This window comes from Mycteria americana, assembly GCF_035582795.1.
Source record: "Mycteria americana isolate JAX WOST 10 ecotype Jacksonville Zoo and Gardens chromosome Z unlocalized genomic scaffold, USCA_MyAme_1.0 Scaffold_30, whole genome shotgun sequence".
Lineage (NCBI taxonomy): Eukaryota > Metazoa > Chordata > Aves > Ciconiiformes > Ciconiidae > Mycteria > Mycteria americana.
This window is the reverse complement of record NW_027445437.1, coordinates 1,546,427-1,565,776: the sequence shown is the minus strand read 5'-3', so window position 1 is coordinate 1,565,776 and position 19,350 is coordinate 1,546,427. Positions and strand designations below refer to the sequence as shown.

At 50.0% G+C, this 19,350-nt stretch overlaps 1 protein-coding gene across 15 annotated transcripts in view; it reads left to right on the top strand.

The window, feature by feature from the left end:
* Positions 1-19,350, top strand: part of TCF4 (transcription factor 4) — a 243,761-nt gene that overhangs the window by 190,912 nt on the left and 33,499 nt on the right. For all 15 annotated transcript variants that reach the window (XM_075489119.1, XM_075489125.1, XM_075489122.1 and 12 more), the window contains 3 exons: positions 8,053-8,158; positions 10,564-10,697; positions 14,185-14,317. In XM_075489119.1, the coding sequence (XP_075345234.1) occupies positions 8,053-8,158; positions 10,564-10,697; positions 14,185-14,317 (373 nt within the window). The remainder of the gene's footprint in view (positions 1-8,052; positions 8,159-10,563; positions 10,698-14,184; positions 14,318-19,350) is intronic.

Sequence of the window (19,350 nt, the reverse complement as noted above, 5' to 3'; positions counted from 1 at the left end):
GCGAGAGGAAACCCAGGGCCCGGCGGGGCGGTGGCGCGCTCGGCCGGTGGCTGTGCTGCAGCGGGAGGGGACCGAGACGTTTCGTGTGCGCTGGGCCGGTCCCGCATGAAACCTGCGCTTGCAGGAGCCCGGCGCGGGGAGCGCGTCCGTGCCGGCGTCCCCGGTGCAAAGCCTTCCCTGAGGAGCACGAGGCTGCGGTCAGTGAGCCTCCCGCAGCGAGGGCCAGATAGATTTTTTTTTTTTTTTTTTAATTATTATTTTTTTTTTTTTCCCCCTAATGAACGCGAGCAGCAGGCGAGGAGATAATCACGGGACTAAACCTGCTGCACAACCTGCGGCCCGGAGTCGGGGTGTTGGGTGCACGACACACGGCGCGTGCCGGAGAACCGGCCTCAATTCAAGGCCGCGCCGCCAAGGCGACGGAGGGCCGCGTGCGTGTGACCGCTCTCGCACCTGCGCTCGCTTTCCGCGGCGCTAACCAGCCTTTGTCAGGAGCCCCGGGCAGCCCCCCGCCGCCCGCGGGCCCCGCCGCCGTGGCCGTGCCGTACAGGTGGTTACCCCGGCTATGTACACTTGTTTTTCACGGTGCAGCGTGCACTTAACGGCTCAGCAGGACCTGCAATTTCATACCTCTCACGGGGCCGGGGGGTGGCTTGCATGTGCTTTGCTGTGTCGGGGCTCATCTGGTCTCAATTACCATTTGATGGCAACGCCAGGCCCGAGGCCTTTCGCGTGTTTGTCCTGTGAGAAAGATCTGGAAGAGCCGACATCTGGTTTTGATTGCTGCAATTGCAGGTTGATAGAATAAACGCAGGGTGAGGTGGGTGGGTTTTCCTTCCGGCCCCTTCCCGGCCGGGCTGGTAATGTGCTTCACTGGCGGGGCTGCTCTTTTCATCAGCGCCCGCCACCCCCGCGCCCCGCTCCTCTTCCTCTCCCCCCGCTCCCCCGCAGCAACATGTGGCCGAAATTAGGGACCTGCGGTTTGAAAAGTGCCCTTCTGCTGGAAACCTGGAGCAGGTCAGCCCGCAGAAAGGGGGGTCTGCTCCTCGCGCATATTAAAGTAGAGAAATTTAATTTTTTTTTTTTTTTTTTAAACCGAAAGCTGGGGAAATTCATCCCTAGCCTGGCAGAGCAGTCGCTGCTCTGATGGCAGAGCTGGGAGGAGTGAGGACAGCAGCTGAGTGTGTCCATTGAGTGGTTGTAAAGGAAGGAATAGTGATTTTTTTTTTTTTTTTTTTTCCCAATATTTCATTTTTTTAGTGTTACTGGTGAGAGCGTTTCCCTCTGCATGCTCTGGCTGGGGACCCTGCTGCTGCCCGGGGCAGCGCCGCTCTCGGCACGCACCCCTCTGCCAGGGTTTCACGTTGGCCCGGTGCGGACGGGGAGTTCCCGGGCTGCAGAGGCACCGAGCGGCCGTGCTGGGAGGCGGCTGTGGGCAGCCCCGGCCGCAGGAGCGTGAAACGGGTTGTGACCAAGAAAGTTGTGATACCCGAGAGCGCGAATGGCAGCGGCCGGTCCGCGGCTTGCACGCCTTCCGTCCAGTTAGCGGAAGCCAACGGGTCCCTCCACGGCGGAGGTTGGTGGGAAGAGGCAGCGTCGCGTGGCCGGGGCCGCGGGCTCGGAGGGACCTGTCTGCTTGGTCAGGTACTCGCTTAAAAGAGTTTTTTCCCTCTGTGCGAAGCTGACATCTGCTAATGCGGAGCAGCTTGTTCCAGCGAGCAGGTTTATTCCTCCTGACAGCTCTGATAGCCAGTACGCTTTGCCATTTGGTAATGCACTTATAACTTAATAAATGTTCTCCTTGAGATCTTAATTTTCAAGGAGTTTCACCATGTATTTTAAAGTCTCTGGACTGCTGATTGATGGGTTTATTCTCTTCACAAATGTTTCCTTATAGCAGGTACTTATTTAAGTGGATTGCTCCGTCTACGGAAATACGCTGCTCTCAATCACGATTGTGTTTTACAGCCTGTGCTTTACATTTGTGCCGTGCGTGCCAGGTAGCAGATTTTTCCCGATTTCACCTTGCGTGCGAAGGCCGGGATGGGGTTGCTCGAGCCCCCTTGCGCCGACGCGGCCGTCGCGCCGGAGGGATGCCCCCTCGTCCAGCCTGCCTCGCACAGCGCATCTCGAGAGCAGGAAAATGGAGACGCGTTTCAATCTGAGGGGAAATGCGAAATCTTCTGGCAAGGGTATAGCCAGTGCCTGAGAGCGGAGGAGAAGGCGGAGGGACTTGAGGAGAAGCGCCAAGACGGAAGGGGAAAAGACAATCTCTCGCATCTCCTTGCTCGGGCTGGGTTTCCAAAGACCTGCCGCCAGCTGCCCCAGCCAGCCTGATGGGAAGACCGGGGCGGGTCGGGGAGAGGGCCTGCCCCGCGGTGCCTCGGTGCTGGACGCATCTCCCGGTACTTGGCGAGTACGCGCATCCCCGCTGGCGACGTCTGCGAGGGGCGGCCGCATCCCTGACCCGTGGAGCTGGGCTTTCTCAGCCCCAGCCCCTGCCAGCACCAACCGGCACACCCCCAGCTCTCTCAACAGCTAATATTATGACTTACTAATAGGCATTTCCGAGGCCGTTTATCCTTTATTTGATAGACTCGGGATCCCCAAGGCTCGAGCACGGCGCCGTGGGCAGAGAGCAAGCGTGTGGTCCGTCCAGCCCGCGAGCAGCCAGGGATGCTCGGCACGGCTGGGCTCGGCTGGAGGCATCGGGACAGCGCCTGCCGCATCGGCAGCTCTGCTCACCGAGTCCTTGAATGCTGAAAAATGCAAGATGTTGGAAACGTGTTCCCAGGACAAGCGAGCTTTCCGGAAGAATTGAAGAAGGAAAGGTGTTTGGAACTTGCAGGCAGGCTCCCAAAAATGGCAACAATGTGATAATTTTTTCATCATGTCATATTACAGAATGGCGTGTTTTTCCCAGATCATTACTCATCATCTCTTCAAACCTCCCAGCATGAGTCAGAGTGATTTTCTAAATTCAGGCTCTCTTTTAAGAATATTAACATCTTTAAATCTATAATATATTTTCTGTCAAATCAGAAAGTCACTTGTACACATCTGCGGTTTACTCTCTTTTGCCTTTTTGGAGACAGCATATTAACATCTTTACCAGTGCCATAAATTTAACCCCTTTTACTTTCGCTATTCTGGATCAAGTTCTTGGGTTGTTTTCTTAATCAACACTTACTCATGATAATTTATGTCTCTGTTTAGACGGGGTTATCGGCGCAATTCCATCTTCGTAAGATTATCTGGCAAACATTTTTGGACAGATTATTAATGTGATTCAATAACACGGTTCTTGCTTTTTTAAACATTGCTTTGTGGAAGAATGACAAAAAGAACGGGGGCCGGTCAGAATGTTGTTCATCCAGTTAATCGTCTCCTACGCTCTCTTTATTGCCTGTTGAAAATACTGCAGTCCCGATGATACGGAGGGAAACAAATCTGGAGACTTCTGCACATTTTAGCATGAGAGGAATTTCCATGTGTGCTCTTAGCTAATGTCGTGATAGCGTGAGAATCCCACTGAGATAAAAATCTGAAAATAATGAATATTGATGCTGATAGGTGACACGTCTTCAGCAAATACACGATTTTTTAAAAAAGCTACTGTACATCTCCTCAAATCCTTCCTATGACTGAGCCGGTCACAGCAAAATGAGTTAGTTTGCTTCAGCCCAGTGGCTTTCACTGTGTGAAAATTCAGCCGTAAAACCAACAGAAGAATAAATCAAGTATCTGTCTTTAGCGAGGAAGAGTAACACCCAGTTACATGACACTTTGTAAGCTGGCATTTATTCTGGCTATTTTTCCTGTCGTTTCACGACCGCCAGCCTCTGTCCGCCCTCCCCTGCTCCTCCCGATGCTTTCATTCCCTTCTCTTCTCAACCTCCAAGCTGACCTGCGTGCCCAGGAGAGCCCGGGCTGGTGCGTGCCAAAGCCGTCCTTCGCTGTCGTTATACAACCGCAAAGAACAATAAAGAGAAATCCCCGAAGGCGTTTGACCCAGACCCGATTGCCACCTCGTCCCGGTGCCTCTCCCGGTGCTGCCGGGGAGGGTGGGTTGTAGCTGCAGGCAGGTGAGAGCCGACGGCAGCGCCCTGCCTCTGCACCGGCGTCCCCAGCCAGCGCCGCGGCTTCAACCGCCGCGATGGCTTTCTGTAAATTCACTGAAGTGCTGGCTGGACCAGCTTGGGTTGTTTCTGAAGGCCGTTCCTATCGAGCCCCGTCAGCGTGGCGAGCAGCGCCGGCGCGGGGGCAGTTGCAGCTCGGGCACCCGCCTTGGAGGCTCTGACCCCGCAGCTTTATGGTTCAGTTTGACAACAAGCAACGAAGCGAAGCAAGCTCATAAATTAGGGAATAAGTCAGCAAGAGGCATAAAATCCATACTCGTTCTCTTTACAGTGCGTACGGGGAGCCGTTAGACCTTTATAACTCACGCTCTGCAGGTACTGCAGAAAGCTGAGGTGCAAAGCCAAATTTCCGTCAGCGGGAGGGGGCCCTTTCCGGGCCTAATTTTTGTTGAGCTCGAGTCATGTCTGAAAGCAGTTAGGCTGGACGGCTGTAGGAATATAGGAAAAACCAGGCGTTAGGTCGAGATGAACGTATACCGTCGTGAGCAGGAGGGCAGGAGAGCGGGGAGAGGTGGATGAGAAGGGACCGTCGCTGCCCTGGGCCAGGGGAGGGAGAGGGGGCAATCACTCCGAAAGTAGCGGGAGTGATCACAGGGGACGCGGGAGGGTTTTTCTTCATCTCTTTTCAGGCCAGGGCCCACCTCATTTTTCCCAGGTAGCCGCTGTTCCTGCGCGGGAGTTGGGATGCGCTGGAATCACTGCCCAGGTCACCCGGTGGGTGCTCACCTGTCCCCTGGGAAAGGTCCCCGGCAGCCAGGCCGCTTTGCGGCACATCCGTCAAACGCGCAGAAGGGAAGAGAGCTGTGGCCGCCCCTGACCTTTCCGCTGTGCGAGTTAAAACCACAGAATTTTGACTGTTTTTTCTCTGAAACGCGCATCGAGCTTGTACGCAAGCCTGGTAACCTCGAGCGCAACAAGTCGGGGACAACGGGGATCTACTTAGAGAAGAGCGAGACGTGGTCGCCTCTGGGTCGAGGGGCGATTGCTCTCCCAAGTCGGTGGCACGGGCACCCCGTGTCGGGCCTGGGTGGTGCTGGAGGGGCGTGGCAGGGTGTGGCAGGGTGGGGTGGCCACCACCCTTCCCAGGAGACCCTCCCCGCTCCGTGGGTGCAGCCCGGGGAGAAAACCCCGTGCCAGGCAGCGGTGCGTGCCGCATGAAAGGCCCCGAGCTGTTCAATATATCACGATACAGCAGAATAGAGAAATTAGCTGTACCTCAAACACCGCGGCGCAGTGACGCCGTTCTGCGAAGGCACCCGTTGCACTCCGTAGGACCTGCCAGAGCGGCGCGGCTGCTCCACGATCAGCCTGCACGCCGCTTTGTTTGAAAGTGCAAGAAGTGCCCGACGCCTGTTTTATTAAAGCGCCGGCATGGCCAGTACGCTGCCTTTGAGGTCCCTGCTGCTTTCCAACCCATCTGCTCGCTTCCTCTCTGTCCGGGCCCGGGGTATGTTCAAGCACCCTTTTTTTTTTTCCCGTACCTGTCCATCTTTAATCTTTCAGCATCAAATCTGGCATTCGGGTATCTTTTCTGAAAAGCGCTGCAATTTCTGTTCTCTGGTAACTGCAGAACTTGGATGAAGCGTTTTTGAAGCCGGTGCGGGAGCAGCAGTGGGAAGAGGGCAGGGTGGGAAGGGGTGTTTGGGGGAGGCATCCCCTTACCCTCCTGCTGACCAGAGAGTGGAGGTGTGGGCCGACTGATGCCTCCCACAGCTCTCCTTCGTCCCATCTCGCAGGATTTTCGAAAAGCCTCTCGCCTGCGTCCCCGACCTCCCCTCCCTTAGCTGAATCACAGCACTCGTCTTTGCAAGATGCAGAGGGGCTGAGGTCAAGAGGGACTTTGCCCCCGGCCTCAGCTTGAAGCCATCACCAACGTCCCGTGCCAGCTTGCTTTCTGCAGCACTCGGCCTCCGAAAGGGAGAGCTGATCTGAAAGCAGCCATGCTGAAGGCGCTGATGTTAGAGGTGACGCTTTGGGCTGTCACAGCTCGCAGCTGGTGCCTGCCCTGACCCATGGGTGCAGGGGCTGATCCCGGGCCCTCGCTGTCACGGCTGCGGGCAGGCAGCAGGGTTTGGCTATTACTTGTTGTCTGTTTGGACCTTTTAATCCAGTTATGTGCTGACACACGAGTAGAAAGTTCATTCCTATGGTACCAGCGTCATGGCGGGTGGCAGCGATTGCGTCCCGGCCGGTGCCTCCCGCCCCACGGCGCAGGCTGTTGGCTTCGCTGGGGCTTGGTTTGGCCGGTTGGGTGCTGAGCTGCGTTGCCTCTTGATTTACCCGACCAAATAGTCCTCAGGCTTTCCTGGGGCTCGCCTGGCTGCTGCCGCACCGCAGGCGGTGGGGCATTTCCCCTGAGCGCCCAACGCCGAGCACCGCGAACCCACATCGGCCTCGGCTGGGGCCTACTAAAGGTGCTGTAATAAAAAAAAGACTTTTGCTTTGATTTGTAACACCGGGCTTGTCCCGGACACTGAGCCGCTGTCGGCCGTGTCTGGGCGGGTGCCATTTAGGTTCGCGAAGCCAGCGGAGCTGCTGTGCCGCCCGGGGAGGCGATGCCGGGCTGCCCGGCTCCATCCACGGCCCCGCTCCTCGCCCGGGCTCTGGGAGCCCCGAGGCGTGCGGGAAAGTTACTCAGCATCCCGCAGCCTTCGGCCTTTTGCTCCCTGGTTTTTGTTTTGGGGTGGTTTGGGTTTGGTTTGTTGTTTGTTTTGTTTTTTGTTTTTTTTTTTTTTTTTTAATGAGACCTTTGCTCCCCCTGCCCTGGCTGGGGATGCCGGCGGAGGAGGGCCGGGTGCTCTGCCCAGCCCCGCCGGCGGCCGTGCTTCGCTGGTGGATTTCTCTTCCCTTTCGCTGTGGCCTGCGAACGTTGGAGCAGGCGCTCTGCCAATTTTGTGATCTGCTGCCTGCTTCAAAATGGAGGCAGGAAGGTATCCATTTTCATCAAGGAGATGACAGTGCTTCAGTCTTCCTGACCATCTGGAGAGAGGCACCTCCAGCGCAGAAACAAAGCGCGGAGGAATATAGAGAGCGTGCAGGCAGAGGGAATAAATTGCGCCGTAAATAATAAATTACGCTTATCAGCCCGGACTGGGGTGGGGGTGGGGGGGGGATTTTTTTGGTTTTGTTTTGTTTTTAAATGCTGTCCTGGTTGAACTAAACTAAAGTGAGAAATAGAAGAGAGATTTTCTAAAAGGCAAGTTGCAGAAAGCTCTGGTGCGTTAGTGAACAAATATAAGTAAACGAGTGTTTTGGCACAGGTACTAAGTTTATTGCACAGACAGATATAATAAGTCCTAAGAAAGGAGGAGTTTTTCCCCTGATGTGTACACATGCCGTGTTGGTGGTCTTGTGTAGGTCCAGGTTTTTAATAGTCCTTTCAAGCTTCTCTGGAAAGAGCTTGATCCATGGGAATTTAATATCCCGAGAGATGTTTGTAATTTTCAGTGTTCTCGATAATGCTGTTTTTCTAATTTTTTTTTTTTTTTTTTTTTTAATTTTGGGAAATAAAGTTCTTTACTTCCTTGCAGCGCTTTCAGTTTTGTTCTTAAGTAGGTAAAGTCTGTACGCTTTCATAGGAGCAAATCAGCGCTGTTTCAAGTTCCTGTTTATTTTAAGCTCCGTAATGCTCTAGGAAGAACATATGTACATCTGTTTGTTCGTTTTATTTACAGAAATACATAGTTTGACAAATACCTTGCAAATATCCTTGTTTAAAGCTGGAAAATGTCAGGCTGGAGTTTCTTTTGAAGCTTAAAATTTATTTTCCAGTCACACGTATACTGAGGTTTTTGTGTTCTGAGAGAAGAATTATGTGGTGTTGTGAACTGATTTATACTGAGCAAGGTAAAAACTCAATATTTCTTTCCCGCTTCCTGCTAAAGGCATACTAAATTAGTCTTTTTTTCCTTAGGTTTATGCCCCGTCAGCAAGCACTGCCGACTACAATAGGGATTCACCAGGTTATCCATCCTCAAAACCAGCAGCCAGCACTTTTCCTAGCTCCTTCTTCATGCAAGGTAAGACGCTGCTTTCAAAAGGAAATCTATTTTGCATACATTTTCTCTGTATGTATTTTGGTTTATGTTGTAGTCGAGACGCGCTGGAATATCATCTTGCGGTCTGTAACATTACCATTAAAATGAAGACCTGTACGTCTGCGTTTGACCATTATGCCTCTGCACATCTTGTTTTGATCCCGCAGTGAAGCAGCGTGATGAATAACTTGCCAGCCTCTTGTCATCTGAGGTTCTTGAAGCATGTTTTTCCAGCACGTGCGTGTGCACGTATATTATGCATATAGTAAATGCACACAAATTTGCGCACGTACTTTGTGCATTGTTGTTTTATGTCAATGAGAAATATTTTGTCTTGCGTCAGGTATACAGTGCTCCAAGTATGTCTGTTTGTGTGCATATGGAATTAGAGCAACCTTTTTAAAACAAAGCCGTTTCTCTCATTTGAGGATGGGTTAATAGTTTTCACGGATTCACTGCTACCATGTTGTATTTCTCACAACGATTACGTGCAAGTACAATGAAATTCAGTATAACTTAATAAATAAGATTCCTAGAGTTCGGAAAGATCCACACACAGTTAGGGTGCTCATCTTTTGCCACATTTAGGGCAAAATAATTAGCTTTTAAACGCTTCTACATATACTCTGCCTTAGGCTAAGTAAAGGGTGAGTAAATCTGTTTAATTCAGCAGGACTGCTAGGCTAAAGTATTTGTAGGGCAAGGGATTGGATTTTATTCTATATACACATATATACACTTTCCCATTCCCACCCTTAGGAAAAAAACCCAACCACCCGGTTTTGTGTCCCCACCACCTGAAGGTCACGGGCGCTGGTCGGCGTCCCCGGGGATGGCTCAGCTCCCTGTCTCAGGGTGACCGGGCCATCTCCTGCGGAGCTCTGCCACGTCCCCGGCTCTTCATTTGAGGGTGCTGGTGTCTGGGTTTCCGTTAGGCAGCCGCCGCGGGAGGACGAGCTGCCGGCCTGCGAAGGAGCGGCAGCAGGCAGGACCGCGGGGATGCGGGCAGGAAGGACCGCTGGACCCTCCTGTCGCGGGTCCGGGGCTCGAGCGCTGCGAGGAGGGGTTCTGCTGGTCCCCCACCAGCTCTGGTGGGTCCTCGTGGGAGGGAAGAGGACATCGTTCAAAGCCGTGACCCCGTCGGTCACCTCCTGTGGGGGGGGATCTGCATCTGGACCATTTCCTGAGCGGTGGGAAGGATAGACCGTGACTGAAAAAACGGTGCTCTTGGCTTAAAACATGAATAAATACCGCCCAAAGAGCAACCTGCTATGAAACTCCTATAGAGCGATAAAGCTGGGGATTAACAGGCTTCTAATGATATCAAATATTTACCCTTTGTAGTGCTTAGCCATTCTGCGATTTTAAGTGTTATCTTCTCGCAGGTTCGTATTGAAGACATAAATCTGAGTTAAATGAGTGTTCAAACAGCCATGGGAAGGTGATGCTAGAAGTGCTGCTGCTGCCAGGGTGTTTGAAGTGTATAAATAAGGCAGGGCTGTAGGTGAGACATAGTAATTTTTTATTAGAGCAACTCCTGTAGTTTGAAAAAGCCAACAACTTTTCCAGCCCACGTGCCTGTCTTTCAGGTCTGATGATCATTATGGAAAAGTTACCTTTTTTTTCTTTTTTTTTGTTAACGCATTGGCATTCTTTCAGTAGAAGATGCATTTCACTGCATTATTATAAGTCCATTTCAGCGCATCTAGTTAAATGCAAAATATGCAACCAACTGTTTAACGTGACAAAATTTGGGGAGCCCTTTCAATACTCTTCGGTGCGCGTTGTACCTCGGCAGTGAACTGGCTTGAAGGATGAGCGCTGTGCTTAGGAGATGCAGCGACATAAGCTGTGAAATCCCTAAAAGGAGAAACCATACAAGGGATGCTACTCACTTTTTAAACAAACAAACAAACAAACAAAAAGCAGGAGCAAAACAACTCAGAAAACTTTCTGGATGTGGAAACATTCCAGGTTCAGGAATTCCTTGATCGTTTACCAAGCTGAGGCTTCTCCAAAGCTCGTTAGCCCATCCTCGCTCTGTAGGCTTCAGTGTCTTTCGTTTCAACGTTCAGACTTTTGTCTCTGATGAAATTTGTTATAATGGAGTTTATGAACTTGAGTTTATGGTGCCAGAGCAGGAATAAAGCAGCAGGAAACTTTCAAGCCTAAGTGATGTGACTGTAATGAAGCATTGCAGGGTGACACGAGCACTCACCGTTGCTCGGTTCAGCTTCCTTTTTATTAAAGTACACGGCTTTCTGCTGAAGCGGCGTAGCCCTGTAGCCCCCTTCGGGTCGTTAGGATGGAGTTTGCAGAGGCACAGAGCCGGCAGTCCTGCAGGGTCTGGCGCCGGCGGCCAGCGGTGTTCCCCTCCTCTGTTACAGATGGCCATCACAGCAGCGACCCGTGGAGCTCCTCCAGCGGGATGAACCAGCCCGGGTACGGGGGCATGCTGGGCAACTCTTCTCACATCCCCCAGTCCAGCAGCTACTGCAGCCTGCACCCGCACGACCGCTTGGTAAGGCGCGGGCGCGGGGGGGGGTGCGCGGCGGGGCGGGCACGGCTTGCGCCGGGCGGCGGTCGGCACCTCGCCCCTACCCGCTCACGGCACGGGCACGGCTTCGAGTTGTGCCGCTAAAACGTTCTCCGCGCACCGTTGGGCGTTCCCAACTCTGCAGAACCAAGTTTGAGCAATTGAGCAATCTCGGCAAACTTTGCCGTAAAGGTTTTATCCGGGCTGTGCTGAGGGAAGGAAACTTTTCAGCCGAAGGGTAGCACGGGCTGGGAAGCTCTCTGGAGCGGAGGTGGCTGCCTCTGCCTTGGGAAGGATGGTGATTAGGTCCTGCCACAGCTTCACCCTGTGTGCAGTACGTGTTTCCGCTGAAGATCACCACCTCTGTGCAGAACCTCTCCGAGAAAAGGGAAACCTTCCCTTTTCACTGGGAAGTGAAAAGAGGAGGAAAAAACCTGTCACGCAGACTGTTCCTTGAGCCGAAGTTGCAAGAGGAGGGTTGAGCCCGGGTTTGTACCCTCCGCTCGTCTCGCGGCCGCCAGCCTGCCGATGAGCTGCACACGCCTGTGCTTTTTGGTGTTCATAATTTCCGGCAGTCAGTGTCCTTTGCTGGTCTGAGTTTGCAGATAACTATCTAGCATCGATTTTCTGCTTTAAAAAAGGGAGGTTTTTTTATTTTCTCCGGTACATCCCGATCTCTCACAGGAGGAAGTTGCTGGGACCGATTCCATCTATTGTATTGGAATAGAATAAAACTGGAATTAAGTCTGATCTGAGTACAGCTTAGGGGATATTCTCCTAATATCACGGCTGAATTGATGATGTAGAAATAACACTGGATTGCATCAATTCAGGTTTTTTGGTTTTGTTTTGGTTTTAAGGAAGAGGTAAAGAAACGAAGAGACAGCCAAAGTGAAGTAATTTTTCTCAAAATGGGTGAAACGTTCCAACTAATGTTTTTCTATTCGGTATCTCTACTTTTCATGCTTGAAGACCATTAAAAAGGAAGAGTAATGAGGAGTACTGGTTTTAAGGGAGGAAGGAGTCTGTTGCTGTAAAGTCTGGCAGAACCATCTTTTGGGGAATAAGAAGAATTAAACTCACTCTTGCAAACTGAAAATTAATTTGCAAAACAAATCTTTAAAGTCTCACATTTAATGAGGTTAGCACACTGCTATGTAAAATTAATAGGAAGTCAAAAGCAAAAGAAATTGCCTCAAAAACTGCTTAATCATGTCCTTATAAAAGGCGTAATTAAGGCACTAAGCAAACTTAACGTTGCTCTGAAGTGACAAGCATATAGAATAAAAATTGAGCATAACTTTTAAAACCCAATTTAATCTAATTTGTTATCTACACTGATACTCATTCATCAGAATTAGGTGGCTTTGCATGGTATGAGCTCAAGGTAGAGGTAAGACAGCCGAGTGCCTTCCTGGGGCAAGTCTGCAAACATTTTTGCATTTAAGTTTTCCTTGATTCTGAATTTCTTGGGTTTGTAACATGTAGGGGGTTTTATGAAGAGTTAAAATATGTCCGCGGTGTAAAATGGGTAGGGGTATTCCACCTAAACTCCCTAAAATGTTTTTCTGCGTAGGTATTGTTTTATTTATCCTAACTTTCAGACATAGTGAGGACCACTGATACCAGTTCGAGTTGCGGGTGTTCAGTGCCGATGATGCTCATGTTAATCATTTCTTATGTATGTCTGGACCAGCAGAGCCTTCTATATTTTAGGTAGCACTGGGGCAGAAGGGAGGCAGTGATGCTTTAAGTAAACTCCGCATAATTTCTGCTGGAGCATCGGTGAGAGGTCAGCAGTTTGTGGTCAGCTGGAGCACCCACGAGTGGTCAGCTCGTCGGGGAAAGGTCGAGCGATTTCCGTTCAGCTCCCTGCAAATGTCCTTAACTTCTCAGTGACCTGTAGAGAAAATGCATATAGCAAAAGAAAGAAAGAAAAGCTGTTGCTTATTATTTTGACTTTCTCGGGCATGTCAGTGATTTTCTAGAGACATTGAATACAGAGAACAGTTCTCCACGAAGCTGTAGTCAGATCCCATGTTTTTCCTCAAATGTTTGGCAATAGTGGTTTGAGGTCTCCCCCTGAGAAATGAGAAAACCCCAGACCGGCGCTTCGATACGTGTCACGGAACAGCCGTTCGGCGGGGGAGATGGAGTCCCTCGTGTTCAGACCGTTGACCTGAGCACTCCTGGTTCACCCCTGTCTCCAGCACATGAGAAATTCTGCTCAGCTGGGCCGTTTCAGCCAGGCGGGTTTGGGGCTGAAGTCCTGGCGTGGTTTATAATGAGTCAAAGCCTGAAAATGTTCTTCAGACCTCAGAGTTGGTGGTTGTTTTTCCACGGATAAGAAAAATAGGTTTGGGCTATGTTGTTTACATTCTTTGAGATAACTTTCAAGTATTCAGTTACTTGGCACTTAATTACAAGAAATGCTGTAAAAGTAATTAAATAGTACAAACGAAGGGAAGGATGTTTTCAGCCAGCTTCCGCTGAACCACCTAGGGAGGCAGAGGGCACAGAGATGATCTTGCACGAGCTTCAGTGCCTTGATCCTGGGCCAGGAACTGCCACGTGTCTCCAGCTACCCGTGCTTCTAAGGAGGCTTTGTATCAGAGTCTCCAAAACCTGGAGGTCTTCTGCAGGACCTCTTCTCTGCTGGGGGCAATGCGGTGATAGAGATAAAAGGTGGCCACGGTCTAGGACCTGTCTGCACACGGTGGCTTACGCTGATCGAGAAAAGACTAGGCAGCAGCGACAAACGGCACTAATGTAAGCCAGGTTTATAGTCATGCGAATTCAGCAAAACACTTGACCGCAGCAATGTTGTGTCACAGAAAGGAAGGTTTGTGTTGATCCAGCCATATAGCTACCGAAGTCTTCTGTGGGCCGCTGGTTCCCCGCTTGTTTGGAGAACTTGATCCGTTGCATTTTCAATTTGGGGAGGGATTTTTTTGTCTGTCGCACAGGCACTGCAATGGGAGGGAAAATTGATCCAGTTGATTACCTGGGGTGCCGGTGTGTTTCCTTACGGCACGTTTTGTAATACCAGCCACGCACATCTTGTAGTCAGCTCTTGTTTTTAATGTCAAAAGCAGTGTGGGGTTTCTGCCACCTCCCTTGGAAGGTTTCTCCTCCAGCCCATAGCTGTCCCTCTCAAAAAGGTTTGCTTGATACATCACCTAACTTTTCTTTCTTAATTTCTTCTCATTACATCTCTATGGTACCATCATCAGTTATGAACCGTCCGCTGTGGATGTTTATCCGTATCAGATAGGTGTATGCTGGGTCTCCTCCAGAAGATGTCAAAGTAGGGTAGAAAAATATGCTCCCTGCTTAGTCTTCGGGCAGCATTCCGCTTTTCTCGGTTGGGTGAAGTACGACAGCACTTGGGACTGGGGCAATATGAGCAGCCTGCTGCCTTCCATGTTCTCAATAGTTAAAATATTTCCTGTTTTTATCCTTTTTGCCACAGAGCTACCCATCACACTCCTCAGCAGACATCAATTCCAGTCTTCCTCCGATGTCCACCTTCCACCGCAGTGGCACAAATCATTACAGCGCGTCTTCTTGCACACCCCCTGCCAACGGGACGGACAGTATCATGGGTGAGTTGAGGTCGGGCGCTGCGGCTGCCGCCCGGGGCTCTCCCTTTCCCTCCTGTCTCCCCTGGCACCTGCTTCAGTGCACTGGGCTAGCGCCGAAGAGCTGAAATCAAGGTGGTATATCGCAGTGTGCGGAAGGACTAGCTTCTTAGTTCAGTAGGTGCAGAGAGAGAGCAAGAATTTCATGGAAATAAGTACATCAGAGTTGACCTTTGCCTCCTTTGCTTACGCAGTTTACTACTACTACTTCTTCTTGTGAATTAAATATGATTACAGCAAAGCGCTTTGCTTCAGGGTTTGTATGGAAGACATTGCACCAGCTAAGCGCCTGATCCCGCTGGTTTTGAAGTCCGATTTTGTTGTCCGTAGTGATTTAATCGCCTGCAGTGCCGTGTGAGGTGATACTTCTGTATCACGACATCCGTCCCCTTCAGTTCTTTGCTGGGTTTCCCCGTGGGGTGGGGGAAGTGGCGATGGCGGCGGGTCCCTGTAAGGAGGAGAGCCACCTCTGACGTTGCTGAGAGTGACTCTGTACATGAAGAGCATACCTCTGTATACTTAAAGATTTGGCAAATACTGGTTCCTGCTTAAATACAGGAAATAAAAAAATACTGCTTTGCCTGTATCTCAAAGAGCAAAGAAAGCTAATTAAATAATTAGTAAATAGGGAACACATCACTGGACACATGTTTCGGATTACACACATGATTCTGTATTGAATGACTGCGAGCAGGACTAATGCAGTAAGAATGGAGGGTGTGTTCAAACATTAACACATGGTGTCCTGGTTTCGGCATCCTATTTTTCAAGGTCTCTGAACAAAGAAGTAACTAAATACAGTCTCTTCTTAATTTGTCACTGTCTGAGAAAAACGTATCCCATTTCAGGATAGCATTTCTGTGCTCAATCTTGCCATTCCATTGAGAGTTCTTCCTTTACAACGTATTGCTGCTTCTGTGCGTGACATAGGAAAATCACTCTCTCCCTCAAAATAAGGAGAGTCAAATTTAATTCGGCCGTCTTTGCACCAGTGGTGCAGAAGCCTTGCAGGTAGCGTTTGGGGATGGAAAATCTTGCAGAGGGACATAAACAGGTAGGAGTGCGAATGCGGTCTCCTGCCCCCGTGCCTCTCGGAACCACCCAGAAAAGTGCCGAAATTTCCCATGTGAAAAACGCATCCAGATTTTCATCTGGATTCATCTCCTGAGAAACCCAGTGTGTGAATCAGAAGAGCAACAATAGAAAGATGCAGATTTTTTTAGCAGCTGTACATATTCAACAAGTAGTACTGTTGAGCTATGTCTGAACTGAGGGTTGCAAAAGTATTTCTTGGATCTCGATGCAAGTCCTATTCTCCTCCTAAAGCAGCGAACCTCCCCTGAAGTCTGGGCACGCACTGTCTTTTCCCTGATTTTCCCGAGAAAGCTGTTGGAGCTGGCCCAGCCGGGAGCCGATGTGCCTCCGTCCCGGTCCCCGGGCGAGACGGGCTCGGGCAGATGAGCTGCGTTCCCCGACGGTCGTGCAGCTCTGAACGGCAGCCGGGAGCAAATCCTTTCAAGGGACGATAGGATGGCATTGGCAGTGGTTAATTGTATGCTAAGCGTTGGCTTTTTATTTTCAAAGGTCTGAAGCAGTGCAGTGTTTAAGCAACCAGTTACTGAGACAGAGCGCCTTTAGCATATGCTGTACGAGTCTATCGTATCCATCTGACGCGTGTATTAATCCCGCTTGCTGCTTTCACTTCTAATGACATGTTGTTTGTATGACATTATGCACTGTGACATGCAGCTTTTCCAGGAGAAACATTATGTGCATTTCCCCTTGAGGCACTGGTTTCACAGTAATTTTATTACCCGAGCAGTCACATAATACTGCACTGTATATTTTACAAGAACGTTAAGCTTCCAGTTACAGGAGGGTGGTGAACTGTCGCGCAGTATAAGAAGACGACGACTTTTATCCAGCAATGTCACTTCCTCATAATTTGGGAAGATCATCAGCTGTGAATACCGAGATGGTGCAAGTTTTTCCACTCTTCTTAACATAGAAACATAATTTCCAGTCTGCTGTTTCAGAAAGCACTATTCCATCAGAACAGCGTGAGTTCGTACTAGAATTTAAACTATAAAAAGTCTGGATGGAATTCTGTAATAGAAGGCTCCAGCCTATCGCTTACACTAGATGCTTTGCTAGATATAATTATACTCGCTGAGATACAGATTCCTGGAAGTTTATTCAATAATCTAAGATTTACAATCAGAATCCCACCAGAAGGATGTGAAAAAGCTGTACTTCATCATTCTGTCCCTTTGCCTTCCAGTGCAGAACTGTTCTTTGCAGAAACATGCTGAGAAAGTTTTAGGAGATTAACTGTAACAATAAACACGCTCTTCAACAGAGTTAGAATCAATCCGTCAAAAGGTTGCAGGCTTTCACGATGTCTTCAGTACATTAATAGTCTTGCGAGTGGGGGAATAGCTCACGAGTAAAAGCGACAGCTTTTGCGGTGCATTTTTGCACCCTGTTTTACCATCCCGTTCCCCAGTTAGCTTTGTCTTCCGCATCAGGCCAAAATTTGCCGATGCTTCATGTCGGTGGAGACCTGCCTTCTCAAGTGGGGAAGCCAGTGTTCAGGCTCACCTGTGTGTAGTTGTGTTCTCTAGTAATAATCACAGAATCACAGAATCGTTTAGGTTGGAAAAGACCTTTAAGAGCATCAAGTCCAACCGTAAACCTAACACTGCCAAGCCCACCACTACACCATGTCCCTAAGCACCTCAGCCAAACATCCTTCAAATACCTCCAGGGATGGGGATTCCACCACTGCCCTGGGCAGCCTCTTCCAGTGCTGGACAACCCTTTTGGTGAAGTAAAATTCCCCAATATCCAGTCTAAACCTCCCCTGGCGCAACTGGAGGCCATTTCCTCTCGTCCTATGGCTTGTTACCTGGGAGAAGAGACCGACCCCACCTCTCGACAGCCTCCTTTCAGGCCGTTGCAGAGAGCGAGGAGGTCTCCCCTCAGCCTCCTTTTCTCCAGGCTGAACAAGCCCAGGGCCCTCAGCTGCTCCCCGTCAGCCTTGTGCTCCAGACCCTTCCCCAGCTTCGTTAATAAGTGCATTTAGAGCAGGTTGAGGAAAGACAGACTAGCGTAGGTAGATAAGAAGTGCCTTACTGCTTCAGACGGGTGGTCCATCTCGCTTAGCATTCAGTGGCAAAATGTGATCCTGGCCATTTCTGCAGCTCCTGCCCTTCGTGCTGCCCCAGCACCCAGGACTGTCACGTTAGTGAGGCTGGAGGGGACATCCCTGCCTGCTTCTTCAAGCTCCTATTTACGGACCTGTTGCCCATGCAGCTGTCTAATCCCCTTTGAACCCGCTGAAGCTGTCTGCTTGCACGGCTTCCCCTGGTTGCCCGCTCGCTACCTGCCATGTGGAGATGGACTTCCCTTACCTGGTTTAATTTCTTTCCCTGGAAGTTTCATTGAGTGTGCCCTTGCTCTTGCCTCAAAACTTCATCTGTCAGCAATTAATTGATTGCAACTTTTCTTGAAGTCTGGATTTGGCTACTTCATTCAATTAAAGCCCAATGCAGAAATGTCTTGGGTTGACTGTGCCCTTCCAGATTTGGGGGAGTTTCGTGGCGTTCCTTGGGCCGAGTTGTTTGGTGTTTTGGATAAGACCTTGAAAACATCTGTCCTTGTTCAGACCAAAAGCTCATCTATGCAATGGTCCTGTCTCCAGCAAAGACTCTAAGGATTTCCGTGGGAGGAACCTAAAACCAAAGCAAGCGTATATGATATTCTCCCAGTCGTTCCAGCGCTGGGTGCAGCGCTGAGTATTTAGGAAGCTGGAGTTCATCCTTCTCGGTGAAGTGACCCAGCCTTTCCTGGAGGCTTGGCCTGGCACAGGGAGGTTACACCTTTGTGAAACGGTGCTTCTCCTCTTTCATGTTGACTCTGCTCCCTCAAGACCCCATGTGGCCCTCCCTCCTTCTCGTGCTGCCATAGGCACCAGATGATAACAGCCTTTCCGCCCTGTTGTTTGGGCTTACGTAGCCTGCGTCATCCCCCGCTGTAGTGGTCCCTGTTCTAAGCTGGAGAATCCGCATTTATTGAGTTCGTCCTCTAAAGGAACCACCCTCTGCTTTTTCTGACTTCTCTTCACTTCTGTTCTGTAGACCTTGATGCTCTTTCTGGATGGACTTACCAGATCTTTGCTCCGTATCCAAAATACAGGTGTGTCGTGAATTCGTAGAGGGCCATAACGGGCTTCTGGGTTCTCTCTGCTCTTCGCCCAGTCGTTGCTCGTCGTTGGGGTTTTCTTGGGGGCAGCGAGGGGCTGGTTCTGCTGCTTAACCATCAGCTAGTGTCACTAATTACCTGCTGTAGCTCTCGTTTTTCTCTTTCTGGACTGCTTGTTAGGTAACCGAGACCCTGCTTGCATCTATTTACGGCATCAGGCTTTTTTCCCCCCCATGCTTGTTGCCTGGCGTTTTTTATGTATGCATGGCATTTATTGCCCAGCAAGTTAGTGTTACGAGAGCTGCTCTTTACACATAACATTATATTGTATTATCCTGAATCGGGATCTTGCCACACGTCACAACCTCGGCGTATGCCACGTCTTTTTCCAGGCCGTGTACGAGTATGTTGAACAGTACAGATCTGCACAACTGGGAATTTGCTGGCAATACTCCTCCGTTATAAAGCTAACTGCTAATTCCTGCTCTTGTAGGCTCTCTCCTAATCAGTTTTTAACCTGCAAGAATATCCTCACTTCGTTGTCTGAAGACAGTTCAGTTTCTTTAAGAGCCTTAGGGAGGTGGCTTTGTTGAAAGCTGAGGGTACAAATCTGTTACATTTACTGGATCTCCTGTATCAATGTGCTCATCATGTTTTTGAAAGAATTTAGGTTTGCAAGACATGCTCTCCTCCAAAGAAGCGATGTTGGTTGTGCAATGTGGTGTATTTATCCATATGTCTATTGCTCTTCGTTATCTTTCTTAGTAGAGAAGTCAGGTTTAAAATCTGGTGGC